Here is a 20,197-nt window from a genome sequence, read left to right as displayed (position 1 = left end):
TGATATGTGTCATGAGTGAGAAATATTTTTTATATATAAAATATATTTTTTATATATAGAAATACGAATATACAATAGTTTTATTAGTGATTCTCTTTTTTTGGCATTGTCAGTTCACCAAAGAATTTTTGGAATTTTAGTTTTTTATACATAATAAAATGTATGTGTTAATGTGTATTCTCAGTTTTCTTTATTTTGGAAAGATGTGTTATTTGGTTTTGTTAACATGAGGTGTTTAAACAAATAGGCAGTATTATACAATAAACCTTTTTATGCTTTTGGCCAAGCTTCGTGTTTACAAATGCAATTTCACAAGTAGTAAATCAAACATTAAGGTGTTTTTAATTTAATTAAAAAACGGTCTCCGAGTCTAAAAATTTAAAAGCGATGTAAACTCTAATGTTGTTATTTCCGAATCCTACACTAGTAGATCTTAATTAATTATTTTTTTATTATGGTGGAGGAGACAGATGCATGATTCTAAACGGGATCTGCTCCAAATCTTGCATTTCAGGCTGCTTAAATGAAGAACACGCTACTTTATGTTTACTTATTTTTTCTCTCTTTCAGATCTATCAGAGGCAAGAACCAAAACAGCGGTCTTCTGCCCCCACAAAACGGCCTGGGGCCTGCCACACAAAGCCAGGAAATCTCGAGCTTTGACCCAGCGCGCGTCTTACACCCCCAAGGTAACATAGCACAAATAAATAAATAAACATTAAATAATGCGTTTTGTCTGTTTTTATTAGAATGCATATTTGTCAAACAAAGACTATCTTCTTTCTAACAGGTAAACTAACTCATTGCATATAAATATATTGGCCTATTGTAGTTTTTAAAAATGTTTTACTTTTAAATGTGCATTTTAATCGTCATAAATTATTTAAGTAGCAGGCTAAAATTTAATTTACGTTTTGTACACAAAAGCACCCGTTAATCTTGAAATTTCAATCATTTAAATAATCATATAATATAGTTATCAAAAGAGTTAAAGGGTTCTTAAAACTTGCATACAAGAGCTAACCTGTCGTGAGATTTGATCATAGCAAACGCTAACGTCCAATTTGATAAATGCCAAGTTTTGCGTCGAAACGACAGTGGTCCTACGCTTCTTTCATAAATGAGTCCCAAAAACTCGCTTGGCAGTGAACTTTTTTTTGCAGATATTGTTTATGCTCTAACAGCAAAATTACACACTAACTGAAGTTTGAAAATTGGCATCACGGGGAATGGCCGTTTTAAAATGAATTTATCAACCATAAATGTAATTTCTTTTTAGAAATATTGAAGAATGACAAATATAACATAGCACAGCATGACATTTTGATTTATTTATGGTTCTTTTTATTAAGACACCTTGTTTGAAGTTGGTAAAAACAAAAAAATACCACCCTCAAACAAACAATCATAACAAATGGAGGAATAAATAAAAACAAATAAGCAATTTAAGAAAATGTGGGGATCATGATAGATCAGGCGGAATATATCTTTTAAGCATCTAATATTACAAGAGAAACTAGTTTCTATACATAGACTAGCATGTATTTCTTTATAGCACAGTATAACGACCATATTTTAAATTCAATAGAACGAAGTATGATTAGGAATGAATGACAGTGTTGTTTTAATTATGAATCATAAACCAGGAGCTCAACATTTTTTTAATGAAACATCAAATCATTACTATACTAATCTATCTGCCGGCCTTGCTTGGATCCTTCCAGTGTTCGAAGGGATTCATCCCACTGAGCGAACTGTTTGGATAAAAGAAACATCTGCAAAATAGTTAAGGGCGATAAACAATTCATGCAAAAGTTTAAATGGAACTGTTAAAAATAGGCATACTGTTAACAGTCTGAAGCTGAGGGGAGTTTTGACCACATGATAAGCATTAAAAAATTATAACTGGAAATAAGTTAGCTTTCTCTTTCACTCTAAGTAAGGATACCATTTTGTTGTACTCTTCGAAAAGCTTTTTTACTTCAGAGGACAATTCTCCATTCTGATCCTGTGGGATTGAAGCAAGGAGAACAACATATGCTCATCATAACATGTTATAATTTAGTGATTGTTAACACATAGAACTACATATGTAAAATTAAAGTTCAAGCATTTAAAGTAGATTTAAATTAAATAATACAAAATTAAGTTTGGTGGCCGATAAGAAGATTGTGCAGCTGGCAATGTATTTTCACCTGCCATCTATAGGTGTATGCTCGAACTGTAGAATAAAACATAAGTTTTAAGAACATATAGAGGAAGAAATAAATATTTTGTTACCTGCTGTTGAATGTGGATTTGTGATAGCCGCTGTACTTTATTGGTCAGCTCTGGAACCGCTATGTTATAACAGAAAAACACAGGTACAAACCACCATATACCATGTCATTAATGATAGATTCAGACAACTTCAGTCATACTGGAGATACGAATGAACAAACTTAAAATAAAATACAACAATGGATGTAAAGTGAGAATTTACCCTTTATGTGGTTACTGTCCAGAAGAGGTTGCAGATTGTGCACCTGTTCTAGTAATGCAGCTTGTGAACGCAAAAACTCTTCCTCTGTGGTAACAGGAGGAGGAATTATATTATAGTTTTTAAACTGATCAAAGTAGGCAAACAATAAAAGTGTAACTACTACATGCATTATTGCACTATTAGTATTGCAAGAGAAACAGACTTATAACTTTTGGAATTTAACCTCTAGAATGGATGTGATTGCGTCAATATCTTTGGTGAATGAATGAGCATAGAGTTAAATATGGTATGACACAAATTCCTGGTCATTGGCCATATTATCCTAAGATTGACAGGTTGCATGACATTTACATTTAGTAGAACTTTTATCCAACGCAATGGAAGCAACAGTGGAAGCAATTGAAACAAAATAAGGACAAAAAAAAAGCATAACTGCAATAAAACTGGTGTCACAAAGCCTATCATAGTATACATGACCTTTTAGAAAACCATTAATAAATTTATGCACACACAATATGTGTCATGTGGTTGATTTCTACCTGTCAAATACATGCAATCACTATATGTTAAAGTTCAAGTCCGAGATGTTTGGAAAAAAAGATCCCAAGCTGTAATACTTAGCCATTGTTGTGCTTATAATTTTGCTGGGAAAAACAAACAAACAGTTTGACAATGGTAGGATTTTTTAGCTTAACTTTTGTTTGATAAACTACTTCAGTTGTGTGTTGGGTTGATCCCCGATGTCCTGAAATACCACTTACACTGGTATAAATATCAATCTGTGTACTGACCTGCTAAAATAAACTCCAATTTCATTGCATCTGGCACAGCTATAAAATCAGTAAACTGAGGGTCCAAATACTTCAGCAAATCCTCAACTGAAGGAAGAAAAAAATGAACACCATGTTACATAAAACATCTAAATTATTTTTTTCCTCAAATTTTACTTCTTAAAGTGGAGGTGAAATACATAGCTGAATGCCCTCACTTTTCTTGTGAAGTATCTTGACCCGTTCTCGCTTGTTAGCGGTGTTTGCAAGAGCAGTACTGATCTTTGTGAGTGATTCAGCACACTGTAAGGGGAAAAGAAGGCTTGTTATTTATTTTCTTTGTTTCTTTATCATCAATTCTTGGGTGCGTTATCATCCTTTACGATTTGATTATTATCCTTAACAATTCCAACAAACAGCACTACAACATTGAATACCTGCTAATGGCAGTAACTTGTTTAAAATCCAACAGAATGATGACAACAGTCTGGAACGGTTTAGTTGGTTCAAACTAGTGCACCCGTGCGGTCAATAACTAAGTTGGAGAAATATATACACTGCATCCAGAATGTATAACTTATTCCAAAATGGATTAAATTCATTATTTTCCTCAAAGTTCTACAAACAATGCCCCATTATGACTACGTGAAAGAAGTATGTTTGAAATCTTGGAAAATTTATAAAAAATATAAAACCCACATGTACATAAGTATTCGCAGCCTTTGCTCAATACGTTGTTGATGCGCCTTTGGCACAAATAACAGCATAAAGTATTTTTTAGTATGATGCTACAAAACTATTTTGGGGCAGTTTCTCACATTCATCTTTGCAGGACCTCTCATGCTCCATTAGGTTAGATGGGGAGCGTCAGTGCACCAGAAATATTAAATCGGGTTCAAGTCTGGGCCACTCAAGGACATTCACGGAGTTGTCCTGTAGCCACTCCTTAGTTATCTTGGCTTTGTGCTTAGGCTCATTGTCCTGTTGGAAGATGAACCTTCCCCCTAGTCCGAGGTCCCAAGCCCATTTGAGCAGGCTTTCATCGAGGATGTCTCTGTACATCTTTCCCTCAATCCCAACTAGTCTCACAGTTCCTGCCACAGAAAAACATCCCACAGCATGATGCTGCCGCCAACATGCTTCAGTGTAGGGATGGTATTGGCCAGGTGATGAGCGGTGCATAGTTTCCTCCAGACATGACATGTGCAATTCAGGCACAAGAGTTCAATCTTCGTTTCATCAGACCAGAGAATTTTGTTTCTCATGGTCAGAGTCCTTCAGGTCCCTTTTGGCAAACTCCAAGTGGGCTGTCATTTGCCTTTCACTGGGGAGTGCCCTCCTTCTGGAAGTATCTCCACTTTCCATAGAGACATACTTGAGCTCTGTCAGAGTGACCATCGGGTTCTTGGTCACCTCCCTGACTAAGGCCCTTCTCCCCCGATCGCTCAGTTTGGCCGAGCAGCCATCTCTAGGAAGAGTCCTGGTGGTTCCAAACTTCTATTTACGGATGACGGAGGCCACTGTGCTCATTAGGACCTTCAATGCTGCAGAAATATTTCCGTACCCTTCCCCAGATCTGTGCCTCGATACAATCCTGCCTCGGCGGTCTACAGACGATTCCTTGTACTTCATGGCTTGGTTTGTAGTCTGACATGCACTGTTAACTGTGGGACTTTATATAGACAGGTGTGTGCCTTTTCAAATCATGTCCAATCAACGGAATTTACCACAGGTGGACTCCAATCAATTGTAGAAACATCTAAAGGAAGATCAGTGGAAACAGGATGCACCTGAGCTCAATTTTGAGTGTCATGGCAAAGGCTGTGAATACTTACATGTGCTTAATTAGTTTTTTATTTATAATACATTTACAAAGATTTCAAACAAAGATTTTTCAGGTCGTCATTATGGGGTATTGTTTGTAGAATTTTGAGGAAAATAATGAATTTAATCCATTTTGGAATAAGTCTGTAACATAACAAAATATTGAAAAAGTGAAGCGCTTTGAATACTTTCCGGATGCACTGTGTACATTTATATACATAAAAATACTAAATGCCACCAATGAAGAGTAACTATATAATCCACACATTTGTTAAGGCAAGTAAGACTTTAAATTTTCACCTAAAATTTGCAGACATTAGAGGGGTTAAAAAAATCATGTGAGAAATATACCAGCACCATAACTTTACACACATATTTTTAAACAGAGATTAGTAGGCTATATATTTTTTGCTAAATCTGTTAACTTTAGGAATCATATATGAGTCAGTCTTAAATATCTTAATGTGGCTTAATAAGAAAATTGTTAAAATTTACACATTTTGAGTCATCAAAAGCCAAATCTCATATCTCAGATCTAAAAGTAAAATGTGTGTATGTTAATGAATTTCAATCATTCGTAAACACTGTGTGCATGCACTAGGGCTGTGCAAAAATATCGATACATGAAACTATCGCAATACTATTGTTTTCGATAGTGTATCGATAGTGATACTGCTACTGTCGATACATTTTTTAAAATCATGACATATACAGATGGCCAAAAGTAAGTGGAAGCAAGCATGGTGAAAAATATAAGAGCCCGCTTTGAGCTCTCAGAGCTAATGTGTAGGTGTCTTTCGGTTGTTTAAATTAAGTCGTGGAGTAGTGTTTTGTCAGCTATATTTTATTTTAGTGTTAGTTTTAGTCCCACGACGAAAACACTTTTTAGTTTTTATCATATTTGGTCATCCTTGTCCTGTTTTTGTTTAATCCAGTTTAGTCTACTAAATGTCTATGCATTTTCTTTTCGTTTTAGTCAAACTTAGTCACATTTTCGTCATGCTGTATAATAGTTAAAGCTGGTATTTTGCCAAAAAATATAATCACGGTGATTGTGATTGTTTGAGAATTTATTGTTTGAGAAATTTGTTTTTATATTTCATTATAAATATCTATTTTACCAATAAGCTCATCAATCAATAGATTGTCAAATCATGTGCATAGTTTATTCAACTTCATAGCTTCAAGTATTTCCAAAGAAGTCTGATAAGTGCAAAGGCCTATTCATACACATCCAACCTCCTGATGCCTGCAGTTTTTATAGCTACATTTTAGCTTCATCATTTTTTGTCAACAATATGGCGTGCTGATAACGTTTTAGATGTCGTTTAATGGCCTCACTTTTCGTCTCCGTCCTGGGAAAATAGCTATTGACGTATATTTTTCGTCATTATTTTCGTTAACGAAATTACACTCTGTTAAGTAAAAAATGTATACCAAAAAGACAAAAATTCTTCCATTCATCCATCGTGATGTGTATCGTATCGGGAGGCACTTGCCAATACACAGCCCTAGCATTCAAGATCACTCACAATTAGCATAATCCTCGCCTGTGATTTAACAGCTTCGCAAATTACGCATCTAGGAATGCTGGATTCCTCTGGACTTCATTCTCTGGTTTGGTTACATTATATTGCGTGAATGCATAAGAGTCTAATAGGCTCTATGCTTACCAATAAATTAATCAATTGAACTGTGTCCACCAATTTTTTTAAGCCAGCTAAAATACTAATACCTGGAGCTCTTCTGAAAACGACCAGGTGCTGGCGCCTGAGAGCGCTTTGGAGGCGCTGGGGCGCGGTACTCCGGAGACGCACTATTTACACGTGATATGGAGCAGGCTTACATTTTTTTTCGTGCCAACTAACATTAGCATTTAGAAACTACAACCATTTTCATGAATCCGAAAATTTACGTAAAAAAGACTTTAAGAACGATTTACACAAAAAAAGTTATGTTCGTGTTTTATGAATGAGGCTCAGTGTGTGCATATTACGTGTCAGAGGTGTCAAAATTTTACATGTGGGCTGTGTTTAGCCCCGACAAAACGTTTTATAAATGTAAAACGGTGGTGCGGTTGAACACACTCTTGCCAGAGTTAAACTATGGCAGCTGAGATGGCCGTTCTTTGTGTTCTTATTGAAGAATTTTCGGAGCCTGATGAAATTGGTATAAATATGTGTTGAATACTGCAAAATAAATCTCTTCTAATATCTTCAACTGTTGCGTATACCGAGCTGGAGCAGGCACATTTGACTTTACTTGGACCCATTGTGCGAGCTGTCTCTTTAATACCGCGTGGGTTATATACATGTTGCTGTTGATTGGGCTGACATTCTTGACACACCCACCAAACAATAGAAAACGTATCTCAAACCCTGTTGCACACCGTTGCAAACCGTTTTCAGAAAACATGTCGTTCAACCTGGAATCCGTAGCAAAACGTTGCGCTCCGGTTTAAGCTTGAACATCCCCCTGGTATGGGTTAGGGAATGAAGTCTGGCAAAATGGCTCTATAGCGCCACCACGGAATGACCCTGCAAGTTACTCTACCTCTAGGCTGTGCCACACCTGCAATAAACAGCGCCCACATAACTGAATCAAAGCATCTGTCAAATAAATTACCGGTATAGGTTGTCTTGCTGATGCACACTAAACCGTTGCAATTATCAACGACAAAAAACATATTATATTATGTGAAATCCATGATCTGTTAAACTATAATATGTATCGTCACGCTGCTATCTAGCATGAGCATAAGAAAGCGATCTAAAGGGTTAAATAAGTTACATGTCTGACAGATAATCACCTTCACTGGCTTATTGTTGTTTCCTCCTCTTTCGCCATAAATGCGTTTCTCGAGCTCTTCCAGGCGAGAGTCTAGATGCGCAAAATTGTTTTTGTCCTCCATCTTTTTTTTTGACACTCACACTCTGCCCTGAACCGGAAATGACGCTTAGCACTGATGCTTTACGCTTGCAGTTAGAGCAACAATCCACCCGGCCAGAAAGAAAAGAAAGGCGTATTCAACTTAACGCAGTGCTGCGCAGACAGAACTGCCTGTGACATGAAGTATCGCAAGATATAAGGCTCGTTCGAGATGTGTCTGAATTACGTCCGCGTTGCTATGATGTCATGCTGACGTTTGTGAAATAACTCTTTATAACTGCTTTATTTTATTCGTTTCGTTTCAATTAGCCTTTTACTTGTATAAATCCTTTTGTTGTCAGTTTTACTTTATTGTATTTTATGTTGGTGTAAATTTTTATTCAACAACATTATTCCATGAAATAAGTAAGCCAATCCATCAAAACAAATACACATATTATATCACACTTTACAGTACAGCATTTTAACATGATGTGTTACTTGCTTCTTACACCATGTAGATCAGTGGTGAGCATTGCGTTAACAACGCAAGTTTGTGGTTTCTATCCCAGGGGATTGCACATACCTATGTATAAATGTATAGCATAATGCAATGTAAGTCGCCAAAAGCGTCTGCCAAACTGTAAATGTAGGCCTTTTTATGTAGGCCTTTTAGAAAGTCTGAAATGACTTTGTAAATCAGAAGGACTGTACAAATTGGCCACTTCAACAAAATTACGAATTCTAGGGACGTTCCTAGCAACAAGACAAACATTTGTTATTATTTGACACATTGTGCCTTAAAAGCAACTTTTAATAATTTTAATAATAGATAAAAAGATTGTCCTCATCTTCATGTAAAAAATAGGGGTATTTCAATTGCATATGCTTCGTCCGCGATATCTTCCATTCCTCACGTTTACGGAAACACAAAAAAGCGAGATTCGGGGAGTGTCCGATTTAAAGCTGTTTTTTGACTTCTTACTTCAGCCGCCTACTCTCGTCTTCAATTCAGGCGAGCAAAGACGCATCTCAAACAAGCCTAATGAGAAAGCTGTTATTTTACAATGCTCTCGAGTCTCGCGATATTCATGTCAAACTCCGCGCATACTTTCTCAACAAAGTGAAATATTATAAAACTTGAAATACTATAACACTACACACTCCTACAACATTTATATTAGTGGTCGGCTGACTACGTTAAACAAATCTGTAAAATATCAAATAATTTCGACAGTGCCATCTCAAGCAAAAATGTAAGATAACCATATTCACAACAGCAAAATCAGGAAGTCGTTATTTTAACCATTTTGAAAAACGTTTTGGCCGATGGATCGCCATTTAGATTAGGCCTACCATAGTATTACACATTTTATTGTTAAACTATAATGCAGTGAGACAGTTGTAAATGTGCTGTTACTATGCTTTACTACAAATTCCATGGTACCGTTATTAAATAAGGTTAAATGAGCAACAAAGGGGTAAAATACAGTATTGTATCACCCTATCAAGCATCAATTGCACCTGCTCTGGCGCATGCGCAGTTGAGCGACTCTCATTCATTGCTGTGTTTAGCGGAGAGAGACCCGAGAGCAGCAGTGATGCCAGTGTAGGATGCTCGATACACGGATAATCTTATATACGCGTGTGTTTTCACCACAGTCCTTTAAATAGATCCGGATACATCAGAGACAGGTGTGTTCATCGTAGCACTGCGTCGCATGACCTTGCGCTGAATGTCATTAGAAAGGGATTTTAATCTCGCTACGGTAAGAATAAACGGAAAATTTAATTCGGGGATTTAAAGCGGTACGTGTTACCGTTGCATGTAAAATATCATTCTGGTTGAACGATGTGTATCGGATTTATATAAGGAGAGTGCATTAAAATGGTTGTGTGTCTATAGCTGTCTGCCGTAGCAGCACTTTTGCGCACGTTGTTTCATTGCATCTCTCATTTTTCTCTTATTCATTTTTTACTTAGTTTAAGTAAGAAAAGCAACGATTCTTGTTTATCTAATAATAGTTATTCTGTAAATCCTTATGGTTTGCTGTGTTGGGGGTCTGCCATACTAGGATAATAATATTTGCCCTTTTACTACATTTAACAAAATAAATATTAAGAGTTACATTTAAGAATAACCTGTTTCTGGATCAAATCTTTTCATCTGTAATAGATTCATTTCCATTATAATTAAGATCGAACAGTGTAGATATGTGCTGACACATGCTGTCGTGGTCTTTGTGCTGAAATAAACCCCCCTCGTCCATACCCCACCTCCCCCAACCACACCATCCCTGTAATATTACCCTTGTTAAAAGGCTACCTCTCCATAAGAAACCCCCAAATCCCATGCACCAAAAACAACTTTAAAACCTCACAGTGCTCATTCAACCAACAAAATGCTTTTTTTTGTTCTTACAACTGCACCAAAAATGCATTTCTTATGCTTTTGTTTTCAGAAAACTAGAAATTGAGAGATGGATATTGTAAAGCATATAATCAACGACACCATTGAATTCTACAAATGGAGTCTTACCATTGCAGGTAACTGATGTCTGGAACTGCATGTGACACATGATATCAATAGACTGATTTCTCTCCGCTGCCATGTTGAAATCAAAAGCGAGGCAGAGGTGGGAAGAAAACCGAATGACAGATAGACTGCAATGGTTTGGACTACCATTGAGTGTCTGTCACATTAATTAACAAATGATGCATAGAAAAACAACGTTGCAGTTGCTGTGTGTGGGCGAATGAAACCTACTTATGGCAGCTTAAATAGTCACTAATTTGTGTTAGTACAGCTAAAGTGGTCAAGTAAAACAGCTAGTGTGACATGCATTCTTTGCTTATATTTTCACTTTTAAGATCATAAATCGCATTAATAACTTTAGGTTGGTTGTCCGAACCACTCTGCAGTCTATCTGTCCTCCGGTTTTCTTTCCACCTCTGCCTTGCTTTCGATTTCAACATGATGGCGGCATGAACTCAGTCTATGGTTGTACTGTAAAATCACCAAATCAGGCTTTTATTGGATTTACCATGAGAAAGCTTATTTTTTTATTTTGTAGAACACAAAAAACAGATTAATGTATGCGGTAAACTACAGATTAATGTATATAGTAAGCTAAATGCTATTTTTGCTATGCTATTGAATGCTGGCATCTACTTGCAGAATTGTAGATTAATGCATTAGATAAAATTGTAATAATGGGCTTCCATTATTGTTTGTAGACAAGCGTGTGGAGAAATGGCCTTTGATGGACTCCCCTCTCCCCACACTGGCTATCAGCTCTACCTACCTACTCTTCCTCTGGTTGGGTCCAAAGTACATGCAGGGGAGAGAGCCATTCCAGCTGAGAAAGACCCTCATTGTCTACAACTTTAGCATGGTCATCCTTAACTTTTTCATATTTAAAGAGGTGCGTTCACACACAAGATGCCTACGTCTGAAGCCGAGTTCTTAGTACCAAGACACAGCAACTGATAAAAGACTTCTTTTTTCGTACCACTCCACTTGCACTCTTGGTCAAAAGCCACTTCAAATTTTTATGAAGCTGGGGCGGAATTCCAAAGGAGGACCAAGGGGACATTGCCTCACTCATTTTTTGAAACTTTCCTCCTCAATTTAATACTTACCAGTATCTGACTGGAATAGACAAAGAGTAGGAACAAACGTAATTAAAAGAGCTGCTTTAGTGGCGTATGGAGTAAAGTGTGTTGTCAAATGTTTTGACGTGGAAGACCCATGTTTGAATCCATCTTTTGCCAAATCCGCTCTTTTACCTTTCAAATCACAATCAGATGCAAGATGGACCAACATTTACAGGGTGGAGGAAGCACGCGTTTCCTGTGCTTTCACACCCCATATGAAATTTAATAAAAACAAATTTAACGAAAAGTTTCTAGTGATCCTAAAATAAAAAGAGCAAAGTTTAATGAATAATCTTAGTTGTATTTAACAATAGATGCTTAGTGTCACTTTGTCTGATCAGCAAGAATTCAAATGAAGTGTTGCGTATCACACAAATTCAGCAACCTCTCAAATAACAACCACCCACACACAAATGTTGCTTTTAAAATTCTTAGATACTTTTGTGGTCATATATTTCATTTTGCAAACTTGTTTTTTTAGGTGCAAGGCAGTGGATAACCTTTGGCCACCCATAATTGTATTAATAAAGTACGTGCAAAGTAAATAACTTAATAATCAAGTCCACAACATTCGAAGATGTTTCCTCAATGGACAGGTCCTAAAATACCAAAATTACCCACACTCTTCAGGATTTGATCAATAATGCACTATATCAATTTTAGTATTTTATCTTGTGCAACATATACATGTTATTATAAGTCTCAGAAATGTCTTTTAGTGTTTTGTGATGCATCATTTACTACCTGTTGTATTTCAGCTCTTCCTGGCTGCACGGGCAGCCAACTACAGCTACATCTGTCAGCCTGTAGACTATTCTGATGATCCTAATGAAGTGAGGGTGAGTATATTTCCTGGATAAAGTCATGATGAGTTTCACTGAAACTGAAACTGGACCCGTGATTCCGCTCTCCAGTTACTGGCCCAAAGTTTGCTGTCAGAGCAGGATAACCTGAGAGCTCAGTTTCACACTTTGATGTCACATTGACACAAATGCCATCTGGCCTCTGGGTCCAATACTATAAATGAGCCACATGAGAATTTTCAACAGCACCATGTTTCTTCTCAGTTTTTTGTTTGTTTTTATTTTGGACTAAATCCGTAAATAGGTTGCAGAATTTCAAGAAATAAACAGTATCTAATCTGATGGGTTCCTGTAGCTGGTAAAGAACTGAGCTGGCACACAGGTCATAGGCTTGTTTTTTGTATTTTAGGACTGCACGCCTTAAAAGAACAGTGGAACGGAAAATGGAAATTCTCTAATTTTTTACTCTAATTTCTGAACATAGACAGAAATTTGTTTATTTAAATAGTATTATTAAGTCTTCTTATGTGGTGCTCAAAAGGTTAAAGCTCCAAAAAGTACAAATCATGAAAGTAATTAAAATGTCTCCAGTGGGTAAATAAATATTGTGTGAAACAAGTGAAACAATTTGTTTTTTGTGTATTTAGTAAGATTAAACTGCAAAGAAACTCAAACAAGCGCTAGATATGGCTGCACTTTGATACTTTTAGATCTTATTGGTTCTTGCCAGGGTGCCCTACATGTCCTGAAAAGTAAAGCCAAAGCTCCCCTAGTGGCTGGTTGTGGCATGTTATTAATCCGCCCTGTCCATGTAAACTAACTGGATGTAAACCAAACTAAAAAATCCAATTGCATCTAAGAGACATTTTCCTGTAGATGGTTTCTGTCATTTTAGTTTGTTCGAATCACACTGATCTTTGTTCAAGGGTTTGTTTTCTTATAAGATATGTTATAAAAATACTTATGCTATAAAAGTGGCATTGCAACATGATTTTCGTGGACATTTGAAATATTGGCTGGACATTAATAACAGGGTTACACCTCACACTCACTACTGGGCAGGCTCCAAAGGATGTCATTGGTGCAATATGTCAGTTGCATTATCTGGGACATTTTGGCTTTACTTTTTTGCGTCGTCCATCTTTTTAGAGTCTTTGGTTCTTGCATGTCTCGGGACTAGTTGTCATTTGTTTGTCACCATATATCATATCATAAACGGTATAATATTAGTTTTTTCTCACAACTGTTTTGTTTTGCTTCAAAAGTCATTTATTTAAGAATCAGGAGTAATTTATTATTTGTCTATTTTCAACTGGAAAGGAAGTCATATACATCTAGGATGGCATAATTTCACTTTTATCAAAGCTTTATTTATAGTGACTTTATCAAATCCCTTTTCTCTTTTGTCCTGTAATGTGCAGGTGGCTGCAGCATTGTGGTGGTACTTTATCTCCAAAGGTGTGGAATACCTTGACACAGTGTTTTTCATTTTACGCAAGAAATTTATCCAAATCAGCTTCCTGCACGTCTATCACCACTGCACCATGTTCACTTTGTGGTGGATTGGCATCAAATGGGTTGCGGGTGGACAGTGTAAGTGTTCAATAAATTTGCAATTTAAACAATGTAAATAGCCAATTTAAATAAAGCTGTCTTGTATGTTACATTAAATGACCTTAATGTGCATTCATGTGTTTTTGCAGCATTTTTCGGGGCTCATATGAATGCAGCCATACATGTTTTGATGTACTTGTATTATGGTCTGGCTGCATTCGGTCCAAAAATACAGAAATATCTGTGGTGGAAGAAATATCTGACTATCATCCAAATGGTAAAGTGAAACATTTTGCAAGCAAAATATAAATTATGTTAAATATGAGACTTCTCCAATTAGAACATTTTTGTTTACTTGCACAGTTTTAAATACATGTGTGTTTTAATGTTAGCTTTGAATGTGTATATTCAAATATTTACATTTATTTGGTAAAACGCATACATTTTTATGACCAACAACTCCTGACTACCAACATGCTTAATCAACTTATGCTGCAGATCCAGTTTCACGTCACCATCGGCCATACTGCTTTGTCACTGTACTCCGACTGCCCATTCCCAAAGTGGATGCACTGGTGTCTAATTGGATACGCCCTGACCTTCATCATCCTCTTTGGGAATTTCTACTACCAGACATACCGCCGTCAGCCCCGTCGTGAACGCACGTCCAGGTCCAGCAAAGCCCTTTCCAATGGAGCCTCTAATGGAACCCCGGCAGCCAGTAATGGAAACCCCACCAAGATGGACGAGAAGCCAACTGTGGCTGAAACCGGGAGGAGAAAGCGGAAGGGCAGAGCAAAGCGTGAATGAATCCAGAGCAGGGAGAGAAGCAGACACAGGCAGACCTCCACACAGAGAGCTGATAGCATTGATGGAGTCCATCAGGTGGTGTGTATTGGCTCAGATCAATCCAAAATTGTTACGAACAAACAGTATGCTGAGCTTCTGCATCAGAGGGGGAGAAATCAGAGTCTAGATATTGCGAGACTGGAAACTTGTGATTAATTTATGAGAGGATCTTATCAATGTGGAGTATATCATTCCTTATCACCAGTCCTTATATTTGTTACATTAATATATGTATCTGATCTGTGTCTCATCATTGTTAAATTATTATTATAATAATGTCAAGATCTTAAGTTTTTTCATTATTCAATACAGTGTCGGGCAAAGTCAGATACCAATAGAGAAGTGCTTTTGTATTCTATTTGTCAGACAAATCTTTTTGTGATAAATGTTATGGCCATAGAACAATTTGAGTGAAATTTTAATTGACAGAAATGTTGGAATTTTTTATTATTTGGTATTCCCCCTTTTGCATTGGTGAGCATTCACTCAAGCCAGAATGGAAGAAAGAAAGTCTGATAATTTATATCATATCAGTATGATTTGTATATGTCAGGGCGCATCGTGTGTTCTTCAATGGAAGTTGAAAAATCTGAGTTACGTAATATAGACGTTTCAAATGTGCATATTGGATCAGTGACATAGTTTTTCCTCATTTCATATCACAACTTTCCTTCGTTCAAAGTGTTTCAAATTCAAAAGCATTCTGTTTATCTTTAGGTTCAAATGTGAATATTTTAGATGTTCAATTTAGTCTAAAACTTATGAGCCCTACTGTGTATCCATTCTTTTACATGTTTATGTATCTGAACTTTCACGTTTCTTGTAAGGTGTCAATTAAAAGCTGTTAAGGTGCTGGGGTTATATATTATGGCAATATTATGATGCATTCATCATGTGACACTGCAAAATCACTGCGGATTCTTAGTTATAGGGAAACCGCTATAATGCATTTTTTTTCATCCAATACATCCTGATTATATTATATCATTATATTTTTTGTCTGATATGTGTTTAGATTGCCAAACCGAAATTGTAAATTTAAGACAAAATATGATATTTACACTAGAAAAGATCAATAACTGTTTTATGGGAATATGCCCTTATCTGGACAAATCAGAACAATACTAATAATGAAAAAATAGCCAATATAAAGGGATAACAGTAAATTAAACCATGCAGTATACTGTTAGTCCTTATTAAATGTGTTGACATTCTCATATTTCATGGTTATTGAAAAACAGTTGTAAGGATCAGCTTTAATGATCATTAAGAAAACGATATCCTTGGAAAAAGGGAAAATAAAAGTGTGAAAAATGTTTGGAGCTGTAATACTGCATTGTACATAAAGGCTTATGATCCTTCATCAACAGAACTTTTAATTTGAATAGTTTTGAATCCTGAAATACATCATCTGCTTCATCTCAAATTGTTTTATAATGTATATTCTGTGCAATTTTGTACATTGTGCTTTTAAAAATTCAATAATCAACAACTCTGGCTTTAGTTTTGTTTTTAAATGACAAATATACATTGTATATAAAATAAATTGTATGCTAATGCATAGTACACGTTACATGTTATTTAATTTTCACAAAAAAAACACTATTGGTGTAGTTGTGTGTTTACCTTTAGCCTCATTAATTACTCCAGGAACATGCTATATGTCATCAAAGACAAAATACTCTCGAGCATGGCACAAAAATAATACTCATAAAAATAACTGCCCAAAATGGCTTTCACTTTGTCATCATTTGTTGTCTCTGACATACATATAAAGGTCTGATTTGTATTCTCAATGCTTTCACAGAGGATGTCGCTTTTTAATATAACCCACAGCAACAGCGTCATCCCAACAAACTGCCATTTCCAGTACAAATTCCTTTGGCCCAATGAACTGTACCAGCGCTGTTTTCCTCCCCCTCAGTCATTTACACGCTACTGAGGGCTCAATGGACCAATCAGAGCGCTGCCTCTCCTCCTCAGCAAAGACAAAGGTTTCTATAGTAACCTGCACACACCCAGTTTCACTACTGATTTACTGAAATGGGACTTACCATCTGCTGCTTTTCACACCTCGTTTTCCTATATTGAACATAACATGTACCCCACGTTTCATAAAGAATATGATTAAATAACAAAGTTGGGCCTGAAAATAAAATAAGAAATAAATGAATATCTGAATAACTGAAATAATAATAAAATTGCATTTAATCAAACCTAATGAAAAGTGTTGCTTTAGGGTTTCTTTTTTAAATCTTACATATATAATTAAATCTTGTGGATTATTGTGGACTTTTTAAGGTGGAAGTTGTATTTCTTAGTTCCTGTTTCCTGTCTAGTGTTGTAGTTTTTTTGTAGTTATTTTGTTCATTGTTTTTTTGTCATGATCTGTTTCAGGTGTGTCTTGTTAGCCCTCTGGTTACCCTATGTAGTTAAGGCCATGTGTTTCCTTTGTCTTTCTGTCATTGTTAGAGGTTTAGTCTTTTGTCTAGGTGGTTTTTGTATGTCTTGGATCGTTTATTGTTCTGTTACTTTGTTAACTTTCATAAAATTTCTATACTGCACATAGATCCGCTTCTGTGCCTGGTAACTCGCCGTTATGGATAGGCTTATTACTTTAACATTTTGATTTGGTTTTAAATGTTCTGTTGATTATAAAGTACTGCTCTTTAGTTTGTTGATTTGTTATTTTTGCGCTCTTATAAAATCATATAGAAATCTACCATTAAAGTATACTTTCTTACTTGCAGGTTTCATAAAACAACTTTTACAAAATATTTTCTGAATCAAAACTAATGTCAACATGAAGCTCAACTCAATGAGAAGCATTGCTCATGTTACTAAGGATGAGACAGTCATCCTCGGTTCTGATGAAAGCCTGCTTCCCTAAGGCAGGATGCAGTGGGCTGTTTTTAATTCTTACTCTGATTCTTCACAGATGCCACAGTAATGTAATCCTTTTCCTGCCTGTCAGACACTGAAAGGATCAGTGGAATGGACCATTGATTTTTCCTGCTATCAGAAGAGCATTTTTTTCAGCAATAAATAGCCGTAAACTGCTGAAGAATCTGGAAAACAAAGGGAAAATAACATTTAGAAAAACTCACAAAGACAAAGAATATAAACAAAGACTTTACATACTTTAATATTTAGTTTTTAAATTTGAGTTGCACTTTTTATTACACAAAACACACATCAAGTGCCTTGTGTCCAGAGTGATCTAAGTGGTTTAAACTGCAGGTGTTTCAACTGTCCACCCGGCTAGAATTAAGTTTGGTCACTTGGAAACTAAATAAACGAAAGACGTTTCGTCTTTTGCACACCAAATTTAATTCTTATAGCATTGAATATTTCTTTAAAGATGGAAGATCATAATGAGAAACCCATTTGTTTTGCTTAGACAGTTAAGTTGTTTAAGGACCTCTCTGCTTTTTCTTTCTTGTTTATTTTGGTTACAAATGTACCCCATGTGAGTGGCTGCATAAAAGCAAAAATGTAGTTTGTCGTATGATTGTGTGTTTTTCCCAGAGACTCCCAGCTGTCAAGCATCTTGCAATACTCAATTATTTGACTGAATTCATTAATCTCTTAAACATTCTCCTAATGGTGACAATTATAAACCTTCCTTACGTTACCCAGCTGTCATTCAGCTACCAGCTGGACGCCCCTGAGCCCAGAGAGGTCATGTCTGACCATCCCCCTCACCACTGCAACACTTCTCATGTGCATGATTTAAATTACTATCATTTCTGAGGCACAACACAGCAGACATGTATCTTGCATGAAAAAAAATATTTAATGCTAAATCATTATAATGGCTAGTACATCATGGACAAACGGTAAGATAACAGTAAGCTAACAACTATGCAGTAATTGCATAATGCCATGTCTGGTTGTGATGTAATCACAGATGGTGATTTAATGGAGGCTGCACCTGGGTGGAGCCAAAATATATCGGTCATTGTGCTTTTTTTTATGAGAGTGGATCTTAACTTAACCCATTTCTGAGCGACGTCACAACAAGACCAGAAAGAGGTGTGAGACATGCAAATAAGTAAAGTATATTGAAATTGCCAATACATGATACATTTCTTCAGAAAAAGATGTTTATCTCATGTAAACTTGCTGCCAGGTGAGTTTGGTAGTTGTCAGGGCATTGCTCTTGTCAAGGTGTTCTGAGTATTATACTATAGGGCCTACATAGTGGATTGCTGTGTGGTTGCTAGGGCTTACCCCTGAATGAATATTCTTGTCTCTGTCGAACGCTGAAGTGTATGGTCATAAAGTACAAATCGTAGAAGAGAAAATATAGTCTTAACAGTTTTAACCCTCAGAGACTTTTATAGTGATGTTATTTTTTTCAATAGGTTTTTAAAGTCACAAAAGGTTTTCTAGTACTTAGTACCCAGATCTTCATATATTTAACCTGCAATTACTAATGGGCCAAAAGTGCCTAAATATCTAAATAAATATGGGACTTTGGCAAGCAAGGAAGTAATAATTCTTGTATTCTTCTAAAGTGAAAAGATAAAAGCTGATGCAGCATTAAAGGGGTCATATGGCGCGATAACATCTTTTTCTGTGTCTTTGGTGTGTTATAAGTTGCCCATGCATGTATTAGACACTTAAAATTGCAAAAAATAAAGTGTCGGAGCAAAAGATGCATTTTATCTAAAAGCGATTGCTCAGCCAGACCTGCCTGAAATGCCTCCTGTAACCACACCCCCACAAATCTAGTCAGTTTGTAGTATGATTTGACTAAGACCTCCCAAATTATATGCAAGTAAGGTGGGCTTACCTGTCAGTACAATTGCTTTGGAACCTGATGTCTCTGCGCGTTTCAGAGAGGCAGGTCATAGAGGAGATAAAAACATGCACGGAATGTGGAAAATACAGTGTTTTTGAGCCTTAAATCGTGTATACATATTACATTACATCGAAAACAAACGATAATACTCGTTTTAGCTTTGTCATATGACCCCTTTAACACAATTTGAATCAAAGGACAAACATGATACAAAAGGTGTTTATTAAAAACTATTTAAAAAGCATTTATATATTTTGTACTACCATAGTGACTTTGAACAAAGTGAATGCCATGCTATTTAAAAACACTATGTCACTACTATGTCATCTAAAAATATCTAAAAATACCACAGTATTGTCTGACCATCAAAGTAAAACATGTGGTGATAAGTAACATTTTTTTACATTTTACATTTTTGAATTTATGGTAAATAAAATGGCACAAAAATAGATAGATAGATAGATAGATAGATAGATAGATAGATAGATAGATAGATAGATAGATAGATGGGACTGCGCGCTGTCAACTTCTTTTATGATAGAGGCCCCGCCCTGCTGTGACGTCAACTCGTGAATATTGATCA

The 20,197-nt window shown here is 36.1% G+C and overlaps 2 protein-coding genes across 3 annotated transcripts; one reads left to right on the top strand and one right to left on the bottom strand.

Annotated features, from left to right (window-relative positions):
* Positions 1-1,306: 1,306 nt before the first annotated feature.
* Positions 1,307-8,039, bottom strand: dctn3 (dynactin 3 (p22)). The gene is made up of 7 exons (XM_056763495.1): positions 7,886-8,039; positions 3,471-3,555; positions 3,274-3,360; positions 2,483-2,566; positions 2,281-2,339; positions 1,949-2,008; positions 1,307-1,775 (listed from the first exon to the last, which is right to left on the bottom strand). Exons 1-7 carry the CDS (start codon positions 7,985-7,987, stop codon positions 1,689-1,691), a joined length of 564 nt encoding a protein of 187 aa, XP_056619473.1. The 5' UTR covers positions 7,988-8,039; the 3' UTR covers positions 1,307-1,688.
* A 1,465-nt stretch (positions 8,040-9,504) lies between these two features.
* Positions 9,505-16,368, top strand: elovl4a (ELOVL fatty acid elongase 4a). Of its 2 annotated transcripts, none has more exons than XM_056761667.1 (7): positions 9,505-9,713; positions 10,407-10,491; positions 11,182-11,369; positions 12,360-12,440; positions 13,826-13,997; positions 14,108-14,235; positions 14,457-16,368. In XM_056761667.1, exons 2-7 carry the CDS (start codon positions 10,425-10,427, stop codon positions 14,766-14,768), a joined length of 948 nt encoding a protein of 315 aa, XP_056617645.1. In that variant the 5' UTR covers positions 9,505-9,713; positions 10,407-10,424; the 3' UTR covers positions 14,769-16,368. The 2 variants fall into 2 exon arrangements, with proteins under 2 accessions (XP_056617645.1, XP_056617646.1); XM_056761668.1 differs by having other exon boundaries at positions 9,516-9,639.
* The last annotated feature ends 3,829 nt before the right edge of the window (positions 16,369-20,197 follow it).

Source organism: Triplophysa dalaica, chromosome 12 (assembly GCF_015846415.1).
Source record: "Triplophysa dalaica isolate WHDGS20190420 chromosome 12, ASM1584641v1, whole genome shotgun sequence".
NCBI lineage: Eukaryota > Metazoa > Chordata > Actinopteri > Cypriniformes > Nemacheilidae > Triplophysa > Triplophysa dalaica.
This window is presented reverse-complemented; position numbering and strand designations above follow the sequence as displayed.